Raw genomic sequence first — 20,983 nt, forward strand, 5'->3', positions numbered from 1 at the left:
AATAATTTTTATTACACTTTACAACGGAAAAAATTACTGTAAAGACAGTTCTAATTCTATAAGTCAAAAGCCATATCCATGGCACAATAATCCCTCACTTTTACAAAACCAATATAATTTTCTTCAGGATCAGGATAAGCGTTACGAACTGCAGCAACAGCACATGATGGTATGGCAATGCGTACTCCTTTTCCAAGCAAACCATGAATCCATGAAGTGAAGCTTCTGTAAGCAGTTCTTCGTAGATTTCTGGTTAAAAGATGAACATACCAATGAATAAATGCATGAATTAGAAATTAATTAGTTACATATTTGTTTTTTTTTTTACCTATGATGTATGCTTATATCCTCTGGAATCGGTTGGTTCGTAATCATTATATAATGTATATCAGCTATTCTTTTGTCTAAACACATTGTGTGAAACAGCTGGTTGTGAGTAATACAATTGGAATTTTCTGCAATTTCTAGAACCACATTTGGAATCTCCTGACAGCAGACAGACTCCTCACTTGTAGGCATAACTATGCATCGTCCACATGTGCACCAGCTATTATTTCCTAAACGAGGATCAGGAAGTATTTGTTCTGTAATAGTTGACGAAGAAATTGATCTTTGTGGGTTGTCAGGAAAACAGGTATCCTCATCTGAGTCCGGGAAGTTAGATTGCAGTTCCTGTATAAGACTCTGTCTCTGTTAACAATACAGAATAATTACTCGAGAATTATATGTATGTCTTTATAAAACACAACAGCAATGCCACTAAATACTAACCGTTCATTACTTTACTAAGAATACATTCATATATAACTTAGTAAACCAAGCAACAACATATATCGAAACACTAAAGAATCAAAAATAAATGAGAATTTGGGTATAGTTTTAACCACTCTTGTGAGAACATGGGTGTTAGGCTAAGTTGAATAAGATTTAAAATAGAGTTCTGCCCAAAACTGGCTTCCTTTATCAGGCATCCTCCATGAAGGCCATAAGTATTCAATAACTATGTACATTACGGGAGAGTAAAGAAGCAAAGTATGTTGCACAGAAGCAGTGAAGTGATAGAGATATAGAAGTTATTCAGGAATACTTAATTGTAATAAGAACGGATTGTTGACTGACCCTTAGTTGGTAATTATCATCAATTGTAACTCCAGCAGATGTAGATGGAAAAGATTCATCCATTTTTATTTTGCTGTTATAATAAAAGAAAAAATGGTTATTTTTAATTTTATATTGTAAATAATTACTGTTAATATTGTTAGCATTAACTAGTTTGATAATAATTTATCACATATAGCTAGATGTACTGTAATTATCAACATTTGAGGATATGATACTCCAGCAAAGGCACTTAGCTACACAAATAGATGGTTAAGATGGTTGGGAATGAATAGAGTGCTATGCCATCTTGGAAATGAATATTGGAAAGTCAAAATGATTGACTGCCCGTCTCTATGACTAATGCACAGAGGAAAGAAAAGTTATAAATAATTGTCATCTGTGACAAGTTGATAACAGTTATGGAAATTTAACCTTTTAAATGCCACAGATTGTAGAACCTACGTTCTGTGGCAAAGGTACTTGAAATGCCACAGAACGTAGATTCTACATTCTGCAGCACTTCCGATTTCTGGAGCGGAGGAGCGACTGTTATAGCCGGTCGCTCCGTTTCTCCTCGATCCCCTGCCCCTAGGCAACGAGCAGAGCAGGGGGATCGAGTGGCCCCTGGGGCGCGATCGCCCAGGGGCCCCGAAACAGTAGCAGGCACGTGTTACATACATGTCCTGCTGCAGCCTACACTGCCGCGATCAGCTCCGCCCCCCACAGCACAGGGACAGGAATCACGTCGCAGATGTCTTCCTGGGGCCCTTCCTGATCGTCTGCAACAGTCTCTAGCAACTTTTTCAGGTTAGTGCACCTAAACAAACCAACACACACTTATTACAGTAATACACACATAGATTCACACTTACACAAACTTACACATACATTTTTGAGGATTGGAGGGGTCACTTACACTCACTGCACTCACACATACGTGCACACGCACACACGCACACATAACATGTAATTTACCAATTGTACTCATGCACACGCACATACATGGCATTGTGGCTTTTTTTTTTTTTTTTTTCTTATCGCCTCGTCTCTTTTTTTGGCTGAAAATAAAGTTTTATTGCCATTACGATTAGTGTATTCGCTAACCGTACTGTGTAATACCTTTTGTATGTTATTTCAGTGATTATATTGCAATTTTGTGTATTTCGGTGCATTCTTAGACATTTTATTGAATTTTTAGCCATTTTATTGCATTTTCAGCTCTGCATATGTTGTGTTCACTTGTTTCTAGCGTATAACCTGTTTGGCCCAGCTACTGTTAGGTGGTCTAATGTCGCATAATACACACACCGGGTGGTTATATTGCAGCAGCCAGCGCGTCAGCCGTGAAAATGTCTATACATATTGCCATTTTGGGGTCTCTGTGCGCCACATAGTTCAGTATATCTATGCACATTGGGCATCAAACTGTTTATTAGACCCCCATGTTTATATTTAGGATGCTTTATGCTGGTAATGATACATGGACAATATGATGCTGGAAAATTGAAGCTTTGAGGCAATTTTCAGATATTTCACCAAAACCGCCAAATTTGGCGAAGCCTTGCGACTCAGTAGTTTGGAGCAGAAAGGCATGGGTACCCATTTTAGATTCTGTAGAATGTGTACTTTCCAAAAATATATGGGTTTGGGGGGTAAACATATATTTCTGTGTTTTTACCCCACAAAAAAATGCAGTCAATGTGTTGATTTCTCATTCTGGGGACTCATAATTGTAGCAAACAGGCAGGAGTCGTTTTGTGGACACTGTTATTAAGGCATGCCTTCCTTCAGGTCCGGACTGAGAATTCAATTATGCTCTGGCTTTTCATTTAAATAAAGGCCCGATCAGCCTACACAGAGGCCCAAACAGCCCCCACCAGCCCACTAAATACTGACTTTCTATGGCACCTTATAGCAGCCCCTCTGGCTTTTGCAATAACCCATCATCTAAAATATTGTTTTTGCAACAAAACGAGGGACGCGATTTCCATCCACATGACCTGGCGACACAATTTAATGGTTATCCAACTGGGTGAATGTGGGGAGAGCAGTGACTTGTAGGATGTCCTGAACGAAAGTGAAAGTAAATTGGATTTTTAAATGAGTTAAAAATAGCTATGAATGCACAAATGAAAAAAAAACTTTCAATTTCATGTTTAATTTCAAATAGACTTTTATTGTACAGCTTTTTATGTCTGTGTATGTTTATGTAGGTTGTTGAAAGGTGACAGGTCCCCTTTAAAGCCAGAATTTTGGGTTACCCTCAGAGCCAGAACTAAGGGTAGAGAGAGTAGGCGACTGCCTAGGGTGCAATCATCGAGGGTCGCACTTTTAAGGGGAATTTTTTGCTTGGCCATTGATAGATTTTAAATTTTATAAACCGCTGTTCCAACCCCCTCTTGCCCGTGATTCATACTGCAGGCAAAAGCACTTCCCACCTCCCCCTTAGCAGCTGCTGGCACAGGTACATATTTGGGGGCAATATTGTGGATTTTTTGAATGCTACTGGCACAGGTATCGATTGGGGAGAATATGAGGGATTGGCTGCTGCTGGCTCAGGTATATCTGGCAATATGGTGGCTGCTGGCACAGGTACACAATATTTGGGGCAATATGATGGATTTTTTTGACTGCTGTTGGAATAGGTACAGATTGGGGGCTTGGGGTCGGTCTGAGGGATTGACTGCCGTTGGCACAGGTATAAATGGGGCAATATGATAGGTGCTGGCACAGGTACAGGGGGCTATATGACTGTTGAGGTGGGAAATGGTAATGCAGGACCCAGGGGGGGCACTGATTGAAGCTATTGCCTAGGGCTCCAAAACACCTTGGACAAGCCCTGGTTACCCTGGTACCAATTCGTGCTGCAATAAAAAAATGGCCCACGAATATGTACAGTATGCAACCTGTCTGTCAGAAGCAAGCAATCGTCTCGTATTTTCTACATATAATAAATATGATTGTGTTTTAATTCCGGGTGTTCTTGCTGGGAACAGCACCAGTGTTTTCACAAGCACCAACTTTGCCTGCAGCTAAATCTGAAGCAGACTATTTGTTGCTTGACAAGTCGCCTTTGTGGCTTACTTCATTGAAAGTAACACTGCGCAAACCAGTAAAATTAACAGTTGCAGGCCCCCATAGGGAGTGTGGGAGAATAGATGCCCAGAGCACAGCAACTCAGAGAGGAAAGGGTTAAACCAAGGACCCCCGTGGCTCTTAACTAAAGCATTTGCTACACTAACAGAGCTATGGGTACAATCTGAGTAATTTGGAGACAGTAGCTTCTGGCGACCCCCAAAGATTACTTAGCAAAGCCTGTCCCAGTAGCCCCTACTGCCCTTGTGCCACTCATCATGATGCCAGCCTGTAGCTGCCACTAACTGCCAATAAGACTGGGTTGCGTAAATGGTGTACCTCTCTGTCCTTCAGTTGTCGGGCACTCAGAGTTTTTCCTGAGCGCGTGACCGAGACTCTGTTCGTGAGCACAGAACTATGCGCGTCACTTGTTTTAATGCGCATGCGCGAGATTGCGCTAAAAATACCAACGTCCTCGCTAGAGACGGAGGAGTAATATGGCGCTTGGAGGAACAATATGGCGGCTTCCACCGCTTCGAAATACAACGGCGGTTTGGGGGAGAACGGCTTAGCGTACAAAGGTACAAAATATGGCATTTAACTTGTTTACTGATGCGGATTTCATTACAGAGGTTTATTTTAGGTTGTTGAAAGGTGACAGGTCCCCTTTAACGCCTCTTTTGTCTCATCTGTGGTCACCCTGTCTGTGGCATACACTGTGCCCCCCACCAAAAAAATCTCTGTGAGCATCTGCAACAGGAACCTGCCCCCAGTACCTGGCCTCTCACCCCACTTGAGTCTCTGTTCCCCTAACAGTTCACCCACTTGCTTTAGGTAGTAGAACGGCGTGGTGGTGTAGTTAAAAACAGGGCAAATCTCCGGTTACAAAAGTTCCTACAACTATAGAAGAAGTAGACCCTTGTTCACTGTCCCCCTTTCTAACCGTGGGGTCTGCTTCTTCTATAGTTGCACCACTGTCTCTTGCCTTTGAGGTAAGGTTGAATATGAAGTAGTTCCATTAGCTTCTCTCCCCTTTTTCAATATCCCATATGTATCAGAGTCATTGCAGCTTGGGAAGCCAAAGTGCACAAACTGTGAGGTCCAAGTAGTTCCCTTATGCGCCAGGGTTAATAATCTCCATCGCTGCCACCAGAAATGTCACACTGCACACGTCACATGTCACTTGAAATCACTTAAATTTGAGGTTGTTTTCGATATCTAAAGTGTATTTATTGTAATCATTTCACATTATTATCTTTAATGCGGCACAGGGAAGGGATACAATTATCCTTCATTAGAATGTCCCTGTTGGACCTGCAGAAGGAAGTATTAGGCATCCACGTCAGGGGATAGGGATTTATTTTCATAACCACAAATCTCATGACTTCTAAATCAAAAGTGACTAATGTGATTTTTGACGTGCCACACTTGGTTATCACGTTTTGATTGGGAATTCATTACAGACCAAGGTGCAAAAACTTGGATGAAAAAAAAAGTATGTAAATACCAGTTTCGATCCACAAATCAATCAGCACAGTCCCCTACATTGTACATTATATTTATCTGACCGTATCTCTCAATTTGCCCTCTGTTAGGTTTATACCTGGCTCTATCCTTAATCACCACCTATTAGAGTATAGTATATTATATTAGCTGTTTATCCAGTGAATCACAGCTGAATGTCAGGATCCAGGAATCTTCATCCAACACTATTGAAAAAAGACAAATTTATTTTGTGAATGGACATTCAATGAACAGAAGCGAAGATATCACTCCATCCATTTCTATCCAACAAGAGAAAGTAAGACCTATTACAAATACCATGATAAACCAATTAATTTAAATTAATACAGTAATACATCTAAACCTATAATAATAAATATAAGACATTCAACCTGTCAGCAGGATAATTATAGTATACAAGTTGTTTTTGCATGATTCAATATGGTGACAATGGAACTCATTGTTCTGGGTAGGGCTGGGTGTCATGCAAAATATTCTCTACACTGGCAACACACACTGCGCAAAGGTAACAGCCAGTTCATATATAAAAAAGTTCATATTAAATATGTCGTATAATTGGCAGATGCTAAAAAATGTGTGTGCTGGAAAGTGAGAGGCTTCTATACTAGAGATGTGTGGGCCAGCCTGATATCTACGGGACCCGCAGGTTTACCCGTCGGTCGAGCGGGATCGAGCCGACCTTGTACCTCCAGTTGTGGGTGGTGGGCTGCCTTGCACTGCTGTCTGCTGGACGTGTGCCTTATCGTTCTGCCGCTTTTGGTGACATCATCGAAGCGGTGGCACGGGTCTATAAAAGATCTGGAAGTCGCGGATGGGCGTGGGATGAGGGAGGGCGGGTTATTGTCAGGTGCGGGTCGGGTAAAAACACGCTATTCTATACATCTACACCAGGTCACCAGTTATCTCCTGGCATTCTAGTCTAAGCCTATATCTCTTAAAGGGGAACTATTGCGAAAATTAAGATTTAATATATGCTTCAGCATACTGAAATAAATTTTCTAAATACAATCAATTAAAAATTCTGTATCGGTTGATACTATGGTTAACTATTCCTCTATCAGCTTCTATCACTCTATTAATATCACCAGACATTATGTCTCTCTACATGCAGAATTTGTGCAAAAGCAAGTTATTTTGTTAGATTTTGTTTGTACTAGAATCGGTTATTTGAGTGAGCTCTAATACATCTGCAAGGAAAAGAAGGCCCCCCTTTAAGATATATTGGATCTAACTGTCAGTGAATATCTGACACCCAACTCCTGCATGAAGACACAATGAAGAGCAACAGATGCTGAGAGAGGAACAGTGAAGATAAACTTGATTATTTCAGAAACAATACAGAATATTTAATATTAATTGTATTTAGAAAATGTCTTATTTCCGTATGAGGAAGTGTATATTACATTTTAATGTTTGTGATAGTTCCCCTTTAAGGTGAACATACACGACTTGATAAGAGCTTCCAACAGACTAAGTCAGCAGTTTATTGGCAAGTGTATTCAGCCCTCTGATGTGATTCGCCAGAAGCAGAAAATCATCCAGTTGATCTGGCACCAACCCATTGGATCAAGGAGAACATCAGCTTCTTGATGTGGCCCTTGCACAGACCTCCTGCATTCCTGGCATAATGATCTGATCATTATTGCTTGGTTACCTCTCCAAATAAGCAGATCTGCCCAAGTATAGCCACCTTTATTCAGATTTAGAAGCTGAATGCCCACCTCTTGTTCTTGCATATGAAATGTTGTTATAGAGACTCATTGGTGCCTTTACTTAAAAAATAAAACATAATAACAAATGACTTCAATAACCTTTTCCCATAACTTTCATTATCAATTTAGTTTGTTTACAATATTGTTCTCATTAACATCGGTGCAAGTGTGGCCTTACAATGGAATTTGCCAAGAATTTATAATGATACAATTCTGCCTTCACACTTGGCTTTATGCCATGTCATTTTATCTGTGAATAAGTTGCTGGTTATGGACACAAAGTGAACCCACGGTGTAACACAACCAATAATACTATTAGCCAATTCCAGGAAATACATTTTGGAAACTCCCACAATAATTTTGTTGACACTATGGTTTCGTCATCACTTTGTCTCCGGCATGCACAATTTATAGTAGAAAAACAAACCCAAATTTGAGATAAACTATGACCTCCAACTATACATATAAAAATGACATAAACTGTATTATCTGTGGAGTTTGTACCTGTTTGGCACAAAGATGTCAATAGACCAGCACATGCCCACAGGACACCAGGAATCTCTCAGGAAATACTGTGGTGATACCAGCACATGGTATGAAAATCCCCTATTAAATGCTACTGCCGCCCATGAACTGACACCCAGCTTGTATGGTCAATCATGTTAGCAGCAGACCCTACTACACTCCATGGGCATCTTCCAAGGTGTCTATTCCAAACATTACAGCCAATAGCACCTGAGACTCGGCTGTGGTCCTTGGTTGTGACTTTTGTTTTTAAGAATCGTAGTCTCTCCCTAATGTAAGTAAATCCCAGTTCAGTTTTAGCCACTCAGATCAGTATCAGGTCCAGTTGACTGTCTTAGGATGAGGTCTAAACCATTCAGGTCTGCATGATATTAAAGGGGTTGTTTACTTTTGAGTTAACCTTAAGTATGATTTAGAGAGGGCTATTCCGAGGAACTGTTTTATTATTACAGAGAAAAGGACATTATTTATTTATTTTTTAAATCTGCATTATTTAATTATAATGGAGTCTATGGGAGATGGCCTTTCCGTAATTCTGAACTTTCTGGATTATGTGTTTCCAGATAACAGGTCCCATACCTGTACAGTTATTGGAAAATATTGGTAAATTAGCTATTCATTCATATTATTGTGTTTACATTTTGTGCCACTAAGATTCTGTAGTCAGGGCCACAAACATGCTCAGGTCAGATCTCAGTGATCCCCCTTAAGATTATTATATCCTTGCATAATAAACTCAAGGGATGAAAACATAATTGTGTCTCTTTATAGGTCCCTGGTGAGGCCTCATCTGGAGTATGGGGGCAGTTTTGGACTCCAGTCCTTAAGAGGGATATAAATGAGCTGGAGAGAGTGCAGAGACTAAGTGCAACTAAACTGGTTAGAGGGAGGGAAGACTTAAATTATGAGGGGAGACTGACAAGGTTGGGGTTGTTTTCTCTGGAAAAAAGGTGAGGGGCATGATTAGACTTTACAAGTACATTAGAGGACATTATAGACAAATAGCAGGGGATCGTTTTACCCATAAAGAGAATCACGTACCAGAGGCCTCCCCTTCAGACTAGAGGAAAAGAAGTTTCATTTAAAGGAACAGAGTAGGGGGTTCATCACAATGAGGACAGTGAGGTTGGGGAATGCACTGCCGGGTGATGATTCAGTTAATGACTATAAGAGGGACTTGGATGATTTCTTGGACAGACATAATACAAAGGCTATTGGGATACTAAACTCTATAGTTAGTATAGATATGGGTGTATATAATTTATATGAAAGTAGGGAGGGATGTATGTATGGATGCTGGGTTTTCATTTGGAGGGGTTGAACTTGATGGAATTTGTCTTTTTTCAACTATATGTCCTTTTATAATATTCTTTAATGATATAGTGGCAACATACAACAGAGATACATAATTCACAACAGTCCTTTCATCAGTGGAGCTTACAATCTAAGGTCCTCATCACATACATTCATGCTCTAGTCAGTCTAATCAGGAGCCAATTACCATTCCTGTGTGGAAAGAAAACCAGAAGAAACCAGGAAGAAACAGACACTGAAAAAAACATCTTAACTCCTTGGAGATAATGGTCTGGATGGAAATCAACATAGAAACCCAGTGCTTCAACCCAACAATGCTAACCACCTAACTATTATGCGTGTCTTATCAATTGGCAGTTCCATTCAAATGCCATTCAAGGCATTTTTCTTCTATTATCTTACAGATTGGATTAGATCAGTGGTTCCTAAACTATGGGCAGGGGCCACCAGGACTCTTGAGGCAATGGGGAGCTAAAGGTCATTTAGGTTGAGTTTTGGGGAAAATGACTATTCACTCTTATAGATACATCTGAAAGCCCAACTTGAAGGTCAGTTAAGGTGAGATTTGGGGTGAATGCTTATTTGTGCCCTGGGTACCCCATGAACTATAGCAGGGTGACTGTTACCCCAATGTTTCTATATATCTGTAACCTTGTTATGAGCTAAGGGGGCCCAGCCTGAAGGCCAGTTAGGGGGAGATTTAGGGTGAGTGTTTATTTGTACCCTGGGTACCCCATGAACTATAGCAGGGTGACTGTTACCCCAATGTTTCTATATATCTGTAACCTTGTTATGAGCTAAGGGGGCCCAGCCTGAAGGCCAGTTAAGGGGAGCTTTGGGGTGAGTGCTTATTTGTGCCCTGGGTACCCCTGGAACTATAGCAGGGTGACTGTTACCCCAATGTTTCTATATATCTGTAACCTTGTTATGAGCTAAGAGGGTTTGAACCCTCAAGGGGAGTCTGAATAGAAAAAGGCTGAGACCACTGATGTAAATAATTGGTTAAAGCCCATAAATGTAGAAGGGATGTAAGTGTGGTTATAAAAAATGCTATATGTGCCTTTTTATTATAAAGGCAGGCACATACTGTTTGTGTTGGGTTAATCTTATAACAGTCACAAAGTTTGCGCCAGATCAAGTAGCCCATAGGAACCCATTCGATGTTTGCTTTCATTGTGGTGACCAGTAATTGCTACCTGTTGATTGGCTGATATGGGTTACTAGCTCTCATATATAACTGATTATGATATGGGCATTCCAGAGGTGCAGCCAAAAGCCAAAAGTGGTTAAGATCTTCTCTTTATCCTATAGGCCCTGATACTACTCCCCCTTTCAACAGGTATGTTTCTTCTGTATGATTTACTGGTTAATGGGCACCTGTTGCCCAAAAATATCTTCTCCCACCAAAGGTGGGGCCTAATAGAGCCCACACTCCGGTTCGGGGTAACAGTAGTTTCTTTACTCTGCACCTTTGGTGGGGGGAAATATTTTCAGCCAACAGGTGCCCTTTTATAATGTGCTTTTTTTTTATTTTTGCTATAGCCGAGTGATCGTGTGTCATCCTAGTAAAGTCTTTGTGGTGGAACCCTTATCAGTAGGAACTTTGTTCTGACTGCAGCCCAGTGTTTGGAAAGGTCAGTATGTATATATTCTTGAACTTGTGTCCCAAAATAAAGAGGGAGAGAGATGAGGCTTTGATGTGTTTGTTTATAACAGTGTCTTTATTTCCATTTTTCAAATGTTCACAACTACAGCAGTTATTATGTTTTCATCAAACGTATAGTTTTCAAATTTTCACAAAATAATAGGTTTAGTAATGAACAATAACAAATAACGTATAGCTCTATCAAATTCTTTTAAAAAGAGGCCTTACAGAGAAGTGATCTATCAATGCAGGTGGGTTGCCAGTAGTCCGTTTACTTAGTGACTCTTGGGGGTAAACGGTCTGAGAGATGGGTGCCCAGAGCTTCACAGAGAAGTTTGAGTTGGGTTCATACCCAAGTAGTAGAGTTTTAGAGGAACCTAGCAGCATCCCTGTAAATTCAGAGACCTGTTAATATTATTATATTGACTATAATGAGTATAGTTTTTTTGGCATTATATCATTTCTTCACTGGTAGCTCGAGATTCCACATTGGACGGATCATTGACATCTTAAAAAGTGCAAATGCAAAATTAACTTCACCATGAACATAACATTTATAAGCCCCAAGTCACTGGTCTTTTTATTCCTTTCTAGTGAAAAGAACACGACTGTTATTGTAATCCTTGGGGCCCACAAAATAACTGGAAATTTCCAGGACGAAGTTTCTGTTAAAGTGAAGAAGATCATTATCCATCATAGATACAATGACACATGAAGGTCAATGACATTGACCTTCTAGAGCTTTCACAGAACGTGCCCTTCACGGACTTCATCCTTCCAGCCTGTCTACCTCAATTTCCCAATGAATTATTGCCTGGGCACAGTTGTATAGTGACTGGCTGGGGAAGCACTGAGTATAATAGTGAGTATTTAATATCTTCAATTTTATGATGTTCATATTCAGTTGTACTGCATGAGAATGTGCTACTTTTTGGATGCAGAGGAGCACAAGTGTTATTTTGCACCCCATAAAGAGTACTTGGGATGCCTGTACAGTTATAGGTGAAGCTGAAATTACCGGTATATTCTGTTGATACTGTAAACATTTGAGTAAATCATTTTGAATCACACAAGGTTCTGGCAGATGATTCTGATACAAGCTGAATCTAAACATGTAAGAAAACTTCTCTTAAACAAGCTAAATTACACAATTACACAAAAAGCTGTTAAAAACCTTTATGAATAACCTTATTTTTAAAATGATTTTCATAAATGAAAACCTTGATTTGGATAGTAGAGATGTAATTCAATATTTGAACCCTGCATCTCAAAGCCAGCCACTGATTGGTTGCTATGGGTTACTGCCCAGGTGCAAATGTGCCCAGTGTTTATAAGTGAGCCTCACTGTGTTCTTTGCCTGGTGCTACAATTAGAAATGTGGGGGAACATGGAGGAACACGGAGACAGATGATCAAGAGGAAAACATTGTGAATCTGGTACTGACTACAAAGTTAAAGGAAGAAAGCAAAATAGTCTTTTATACATTAAGAGGCCTATCTATTATAACCTAATTTTTTACTGTTTGGGTTTTTAAAGTTTTAGAAGGAAAAAAGAAACCAAAATATTTCAAGATTTATTATGCTCCTAAAATGTTAAAATACGAATCCAAAAATACTCCAAAAGTCAATGGCAGATGAAGATTTTCTTACCTTCATGATCTTCAAGGGTTTTGGGCTGTTTTTTGTTCGATAATTTATAAAAGTCAAGTTTTCCTTTCTTTTCAATTGTTTTTATTGACATTTTTGAATAAACAAAAAGGTCAAGTTTTCCAAGCGGCAAATAGAAAAAAAAGGACAATTTGAGTATCAAATTGAAAAAGTTGGATGATTCAAAATGACACACAATTTTGTTTTGACTTTTTCCTGCATCAAATTTTCGAGAAATAAAATATTGGTAAATGAAGGGGATACGGGTTTGGGAGTTTGGTCAAATCTTTTTCATTTTATTAGAATGAGAAAAAGTTGAGTATTAGTTAGGGATGGGCGAATTTTTTCGCCTAGTTTCGCCAAAAAAATGACGCCCATAGACTTGTATGGCGGTGTGCGTCAAAAAAAAAAGACGCGCGTCAAAACAATTTCGCTAAATTTTTTTGACGCCCATAGACTTTAATTAGCGTCTGCGACATTTCGCCGGCGGCGAATTTTTGGCGAAGCGAAACGGGTCAAATTCGCCCATCCCTAGTATTAGTAAATACCCCCTAAACGTCTCACATATCTCAAGGCAAAAACTTTGCAGGAAATAATGGCAATTAAACATAATTATAGTGATAGAGCTCCAATGCATGTTGTGCCCTTCTGGATGTTGTGATAGGATTGCACCTTTAAACAAAAAATGTGCCATTATATATCATAACCATAGATACCATAGATAGATTGATGGATACTGGATGCTCTTCTGGCCAAACCTTGTCATACTATGTCAGTACTTGTCTGTAGAATGACAGGTATAATTATTGTTGTTGTTAAACTGGCTGTTCAGCACAGAAGATCGTATGCAAGGGGTGAGAAGAAATCCTTTGTTTACCTGGATAATTCATCTTTGGAATTTTAAGGCCACGTTTTGTTTATTTTTCTTACCATGTTTTTTCTCTGACAGGTTCCAAGCCAAAGCCAGTTATTCTACAAGAGGCGGAAGTGAGGTTGATAGATTTAGAGCACTGCAGAGACTTGTATAAACTAGTGACCAATCACAGTATCATCGCAGAAAATATGACATGTGCGATGGACATCCATGGAGGAATTGATTCCTGCGATGTAAGTGATATCTCTATAAGTAAGAGACTGGGTTATCCGTCCAAATAAAGGTCAGTTCAAATCAAATTGAATCAACTTGTCCAGATACCATTGACTGATGATTTTTTATGGTTGTCCTTATGTGGAATGGATCAGATGGGACATGATGTCCCAGCTGCACTCTCTCATGGAGGTCTTTCTTTCTCTCACACCCCCCGAACCATTGGACGTGGTGGGGGAGTTGGAATTCTCCTCTCCTCTCTCTGTCGGTTCAGACCTATTCCTATTCCTCCAGCCTTCTCATTTAACTCTTTTGAGGTGCATGGCATTCACTTTTTCCACCCTCTCTCTGTGCATGTAGCTGTCATTTACAGACCCCCATCAGCCTCCTCCCCTGCTGCCTCCTTTCTGACTTTGACACTTGGCTTTCTTTCTTCCTCTGCAATCATTCTTGGGGATTTTAACTTCCACATTAATGATGCTTCACAACCCTGGCCCTCTTGCTTTGTCCGCCTAACCTCCTCCTTTGAGCTCCAGCAGTGGACAAACACCCCTACTCATAAGGATGGCCACTTTCTGGATCTAGTGTTTACTAAAAAACTCTCTCTCTCTCTGGTTTTAACAGTGAACCCTTCCCCCTTTCCGATCACAATTTGGTTACATTTTCCATCTCTCACTCTCCGTGCCCACCTGCTTCTTCCCCCACTGTCTTAGTTCAGAATACACGTGACATTGACCTTCCAGACTTAGCTTATCTTTCAGGTCCAGTCTCATTTCCCTTAAGGTAACGTCTGATCCTGATATCCTGGTAAATGAGTATAATCACATACTATCCTCAACCATTGGCTCATTTGCTCCTTTACAGGCTAAGTATACACGTGCTCTGAACCCACGACCCTGGCTGAATTCACAAACCAGATTCTTATGCTCCTGTACGAGATCTGCTGAACGTATGTGGAAGAAATACCGTACGCAAGCAGACTTTATTCACTATAAATTTCTATTGTCCTGCCTCAATTCTGCTTTGTCAAAATCCAAGCAAGAGTACTACAGTCCTCTTATAAACAATCACAAATCCAACCCACGACGCCTGTTTTCTCTATTCAATACTCTTCTCCATCCCTCATCAACAGTATCAGTCAACCAGACACTCTCCTCAGGACTTGCTGATTTCTTTAAAGAGAAAGTAGAGTCCATCCGCAATCAGATCCCTACCTCTACTAATGTAAACGCGTTCCTAAGCCCCCTTCTGCATGTCTTAATTCCTTCCCTCCAGTAACAATGTCTGAAGTCTCCAAGCTTCTTTTGTCCTCCCTGCTCACAACTTGCTTCCTTGACCCTATGCCTTCTTCTCTGCTCAAACACTGTGTTGCAGAGCTTACACCACTATTTACTCACATCTTCAATTCTTCTCTAGCTTCTGGAACCTTCCCTTCTCCTTTCAAACAGGCCTGTGTAAAGCCTATTCTTAAAAAGGCCACTCTTGACCCAGCCTGTCTATCAAATTACTGTCCTGTCTCCCTTCTACCACTTGCCACTAAACTCCTAGAGTGTATTGTGTTCTTCCGTATTACTAACTTTCTACACACCCATGATCTGTTGGACCCTCTGCAATCTGGTTTCTGGCCTGGTCACTCTAATGAGACTGCTTTGTGCAGAGTAACAAATGATCTTCAGGTGCCAAAGCCAAAGGTCACTTCTCCATCCTTCTCCTCCTTGACCTATCATCTGCATTTGATACAGTTGATCACTCTCTCCTGATGCAGATTCTCTATTCGCTTGGCATCCGTAACCAGGCTGCATCTTGTCTCTCTTCTTACCTTTCTAACCGATCATTCACTGTCTCCTATGATAACAAAACCTCATCTCCAGTTCCACTTAGAGCATTTATTAAGGCTCATATGAATAATACGCATACATTTACGCAAAATATACGCAAAATAGAAATCTGGCAATTTATTAATGTAGTTACCGGGAAAAACTCGATGGCTGCGTTATACATACACCATGATTTGCAAGTCACGAGATTTTCTGCCACTTGATAAGAATCGCTTATTCATCAAGTGGCGTTTTTATTTCTCTCTATAAATTACGATCCAAAATTCGCTGTTAAAATACGAGTATTGATCAATGACGATTTTATATTGGTAGCTGTTTTTGCCTTAATAAATGTTGCCGAAATAACTTGTAAATGATACAGTGCATATTGCAAAATGTATGTAGCTCCATAAAACATAATTAGAGCTAGATGAAAGAGTTTAGACAGAGAGCTTGATCGCTATTTAACTAGCTACGTAGAGAAAGAGAGAATAGAAGATTGATAGATAGATAGATGATAGATAGATAGATAGATAGATAGATAGATGATAGATAGATAGATGATAGATAGATAGATAGATAGATAGATAGATAGATAGATAGATAGATAGATAGATAGATAGATAGATGATAGATAGATGATTGATAGATAGACTTTGAATTATTAACTGGGCAACACAATGGTCTGTTGTGTTACAGTTGCTCTTATTATCCTCACAGTCACATTTGAGAACTTAGTTACTATTAAAGAATTATCTGTAGGTCAACATAATTAAACACAGGAAAACATTCTTGGCATTATCTGCAATTTTTGCATTATATTCTCAATGAAAATAAAGGAAGGGTAATACCTAAGAGCATATATTCAAACATAATTACTTATGTAATATGTAAATACACATGATTTACTTATTTTAAATATTCAATTTTAGAATATGTATTGTCTCCTTAATTAACTATGCAACACAATGGTCTGTTGTGTTACAGTTATTGTTAACACAGTCACATATAGGATAACATAATTAAACAATGGAAAAAATGTTTGGCATTATCTTCTCAATGAAAATAAATAATCAAGAGCATGCTCAAAAAAAAGTGTTGTATTCAGGCAATAAGAATCCACCTACATAAGGTACCGCTGCTTATGATTCTTGATGCAATGTGTCACATATTATAAATACAAAAATTATAAATGACTTTACCATTGGAATAGTGACACACTCCACATTGTCCTCCAACCTATCAGACGTTTGAGTGCTCTCCTCTTTCTCATTGAAAGGCTGATATTCCAGGATGATCGTTAAATCCTTCTGAGAAGATTGAAGCTTTCATTATAAAAAGTGCAATTAGGCTGAGCGCAGATTCCTACATTTTTGACAAGTTGACCCCCCCTCAACTGTGATGTCACTCATGAAGTTACTCTCCGTCAGTGACTGATGTCAGTTAGTAAACCAAAGTATTGGGGGGATGTGTGTGTAATCGAATACATTTTGTAAAAAAAATGCACTGTTTATATTCCAAATTGGCATGTTGTATTTAATATATGCAATGTGTTAAATATGGAATGTATCACTAACCCTTTATCTAAAAAAAAAAACAAATGTAAATGTAATGACTACAATAAAATATTTTTCTAAACGTGTGACTGTTGCTCCACATCTCGCTGGATTACAAAAGAAACTTTGAGTAAGGGTTCCATTTTTTCAAGCAGAAAGTCCACTTTGTTGTCCACTTTGTGTATTATCTCTTTCACTTCAGTTACGTGAATTTCACAATCACATGTATTTTTTTTTTCTTTTTGTTTCTTTTTTTAGATGAAGGCAATGCATTGGCAGAAGTTGTTGAATCAATTGTATCTACAAAAACAACAAATAAATTTATAACACTGCTGCTCATCGTATACAGTAACTGGTCATAAGTTCCCTTTTGACTACAAATTGATTCTATACGGTTGATATATTTAGAAAATGTTTTACGACACACTGAGCTTCTGTCACGGTCGGCACCCAACACCAGAACAAACACCAGGCACCCTGGTCTCGGCTCGTGCTTCACCAGTAGTGTGACCGCCTTTGGGCCTCGGGAGGAGCCCTCGGCTTACTTGGATGCCACCTGGACTTAAACAAGAGGTGCAAGATGAGAGTTCTGGATAGACAGAGGGGCACGACAGTAACGCAAAGTCTTTTGGACCAAAGATCGTAGTACAAGGCGTTTAGGCAAAAGAGTAGTCAGAACAGGCCGGGTCGAGGCAGGCAGAGAATAAACGTTATCAGACAGGCAAGGGTCAAACCAGGGAGTCAATCAGAGGGTTAATCAGAGGAGGTAGTCGGTAATCAGGCAAAGGTCAAAATCCAGAAGTCAGAATAGTCAAATAGCCAGGCAGGGGTCAAAAACAGGAATCAAACAGGTTCAGAATATAGCACAAAGCTCAGAAGCACCAGGAAACAATATCCTATCACGGGCAATGTGAAAAATCCAAACTGCGCCCTTAATACTTTTAAATTTCGCGCCACTGCGCGCTGACGGCGCATGCCAGCGCGCATGCGCACATAAATCAGGAAGGAACGCGCCGCGCGCGACCTAACCATTCCCCATTTGCGGCTCAGAGAAACAGCGTTGCGGGCGTCCCCGCCGAGGGGGCTGCAGGCGTCCCTGCAGACCCCCTCCCGCTAGACCACCAGGTAAAGTTGTTACAGCTTCCATTTGGATTAGCCAAATTTTTCTCTATTATGGATAATAGTAGGTAATAACTATAACAGTGTTGCCTATGTACTATATTTCTATAGACTTCAACATTATTAAGAAAACAGAAGACAGTAGAAAGGAATGTAAGAGAAAAGACATGGGAAATGAGAGAGAGAGAGAGAGAGAGAGAGAGATGATAGAGAGATAGAGAGATAGATAGATAGATAGATAGATAGATAGATAGATAGATAGATAGATAGATAGATAGATAGATAGATAGATAGATAGATAGATAGATAGATAGATAGATGGATGGATGGATGGATGGATGGATGGATGGATGGATGGATGGATAGATAGATAATAGACAGACAGACAGATAGATAGAAAGAGAGAGAGAGAGACAGATGATAGATAGATAGATAGATAGATAGATAGATAGATAGACAGACAGACAGACAGATAATAGATAGATGATAGATAGATAGATAGATAGATAGATAGATAGATGATAGATAGACAGACAGACAGACAGACAGACAGACAGATAGATAGATAGATAGATAGATAGCGAGAGAGAGAGAGAGAGAGAGAGAGAGAGAGAGAGAGAGAGAGAGAGAGAGAGAGAGAGAGAGAGAGAGAGAGCAGATAGAAGAATAAGGTAAATAGAGAATGATAGCAAGAGTTATAAGAAAAAAAGAAATGATAAAGGGAAAAAGATGAGGGAAAAAATAAATACATTCATCATTATACCTGATGTTTGGCTTTTTTCCGCTTCGTTTGTTGAAGTTCCGATCTGAGAACTTGATATAAAATAAATATAAAATAAATTAAAACTCATAATAGAGACAAAGATAAAAAAGTGTTAAAATCATAGAAAGACATATATAATGACCTGTTTTATGACTTGTACCAGGTTCATTTTCCATGGTTTCTGTTGACTTACCTAAATAATTTATATGATCAGTTAATACAATAAATAACATAAAATAACTCTATGCAATATTATATGCACCTATGTCTTGTAGTATCTGTAAATATAGCTTCTTGTCCCTTCTTTTTAGATCTGAATAGCGTACTTGAACTTCTTTTATAAATCTTTGAACTCCAGTCTTGTGTCCTAATATTCGCACTAACTTTGTGCTTATAAGCATTCATATTCACAACTGGTGGAATGTCATATGTACAGTATACTTATCTAGGTAGTCAACCATAAAATGCAGATCCTCAAGGGTGAATTTTTTTTTTTTGCTAACACAGATTGTTGCTCCATTCTTCTGTTGTCCAGTGTTATCTCTATTACACATGAAAAAATCTCGCGTGATTGTGGTAGTTGCGTGCGTAGCGTTATTGTGTGATGCATAGTCTGTTAGAATAACGGAAATGATTATGTCAGACCTATCGATTTCATTAGCAAGAAGAACCATAATCCACAGAAGACAGCGTGTCAGTATGACCTCTAGAAGCAACAACGCTGGCAACCACCAGAATATTGTTAAAGTCAGAAGGCCTAGACTATTTCTGGAAACAGGCCCGGATTTGTGAAAGGCCACCTAGGCCCGGGCCTAGGGTGGCAGGATTTTAGGGGGGCGACATGCTGCCCAACCACACCCACATTGGTTCAAAAACACTGGGGATGCGCAGGAGATACAATCATTTTTTTAATTTCCCGTGCGCCAATCCTCATTGCTCCTCTCCGCCTGGAGGGGACAGGGGCGAAGAACGGTAGTGGGCCTTGGGGCGCCCACTATATAAATCCGGCCCTGTCTGGAAAGAACTAACCTTGACAACCTACGTGAGATAGTTCAGAGATATCACCTAAACAGAGAAGCTATACTCAGCTTATAGAATAATATAAAAGAAACCTTTGACACATGCAGTACCTGGACAAGTAAAATTACTGGCTGTGTTACACTTTTTAGCAACAGGTTCTTTTCAGGCTGTCACATCTATTGTTTCAGGCATAAGTCAACCAACCTTTTCAAGGTATTTATGAATTGTTTTAACAGGAATTGCACTTAAAGCTAAGGAATACATTCATTTCCCTCAAAACAGAGCACAATGGGATGATGTAAAAATGGAATTTTTCCGAATAGCTGCAATGCCCAATGTGTTAGGTGCAATTGATTGTACACACGTTCCACTGCGGCCTCCTCAACATGGTCTTCCACTCAATAAATGTACAGATGGTCTGTGATGGTAAACATAGGATAATGAGTGTTAAATCAGGATTCCCAGGTTCTACACATGACTCGTATGTTCTTCGTCAGTCTTCCTTATTTCAAAAATTTGAAGATGGACACATGCCAGATGGTTGGTTACTAGGGATGCAAGGAATCCAGGATTCGGTTCGGGATTCGGCCAGGATTCGGCCTTTTTCAGCAGGATTCGGATTCGGCCGAATCCTTCTGCCTGGCTGAACCGAATCCGAACCCTAATTTGCATATGCAAATTAGGGGCGGGAGGGAAATCACGTGACTTTTTGTCAGAAAACGAGGAAGTAAAAAATGTTTTCCCCTTCCCACCCCTAATTTGCATATGCAAATTAGGGTTCAGATTCGGTTCGGTATTCGGCCGAATCTTTCACAAAGGATTCGGGGGTTTGGCCAAATCCAAAATAGTGGATTCGGTGCATCCCTATTGGTGACTAGGTAAGTATATCTGTGAATGCATTACAATTCATGCCTAAATAACTTACATCAAACAAATTTGTGAGAGCGGACGCACACCCACGACACCCTCCTGTAGAGTCGCCTGGTGCTTGATAGTGGAATTTTCGGCAGCTTCCTATTCAATGTACAAGAAGAAAGTTACCAGCACTCACGGTCTTAGTTTGTAGAAAACCTTGCTTT

General features: G+C 39.7%; 1 protein-coding gene and 1 pseudogene across 1 annotated transcript; one reads left to right on the forward strand and one right to left on the reverse strand.

Annotated features, from left to right (window-relative positions):
* Positions 1-14: 14 nt before the first annotated feature.
* Positions 15-1,192, reverse strand: LOC108696573 (P2X purinoceptor 7-like). Its single transcript, XM_041578886.1, has 3 exons — positions 1,120-1,192; positions 329-690; positions 15-249 (listed from the first exon to the last, which is right to left on the reverse strand). The coding sequence occupies exons 1-3, from the start codon at positions 1,180-1,182 to the stop codon at positions 57-59; spliced, it is 618 nt and encodes a 205-aa protein (XP_041434820.1). The 5' UTR covers positions 1,183-1,192; the 3' UTR covers positions 15-56.
* A 6,739-nt stretch (positions 1,193-7,931) lies between these two features.
* The window catches only part of LOC108702351, a 30,965-nt pseudogene continuing 17,913 nt past the window's right edge, over positions 7,932-20,983 (forward strand).

The sequence above is a fragment of the Xenopus laevis genome, chromosome 9_10S (genome assembly GCF_017654675.1).
Source record: "Xenopus laevis strain J_2021 chromosome 9_10S, Xenopus_laevis_v10.1, whole genome shotgun sequence".
Classification (NCBI taxonomy): domain Eukaryota; kingdom Metazoa; phylum Chordata; class Amphibia; order Anura; family Pipidae; genus Xenopus; species Xenopus laevis.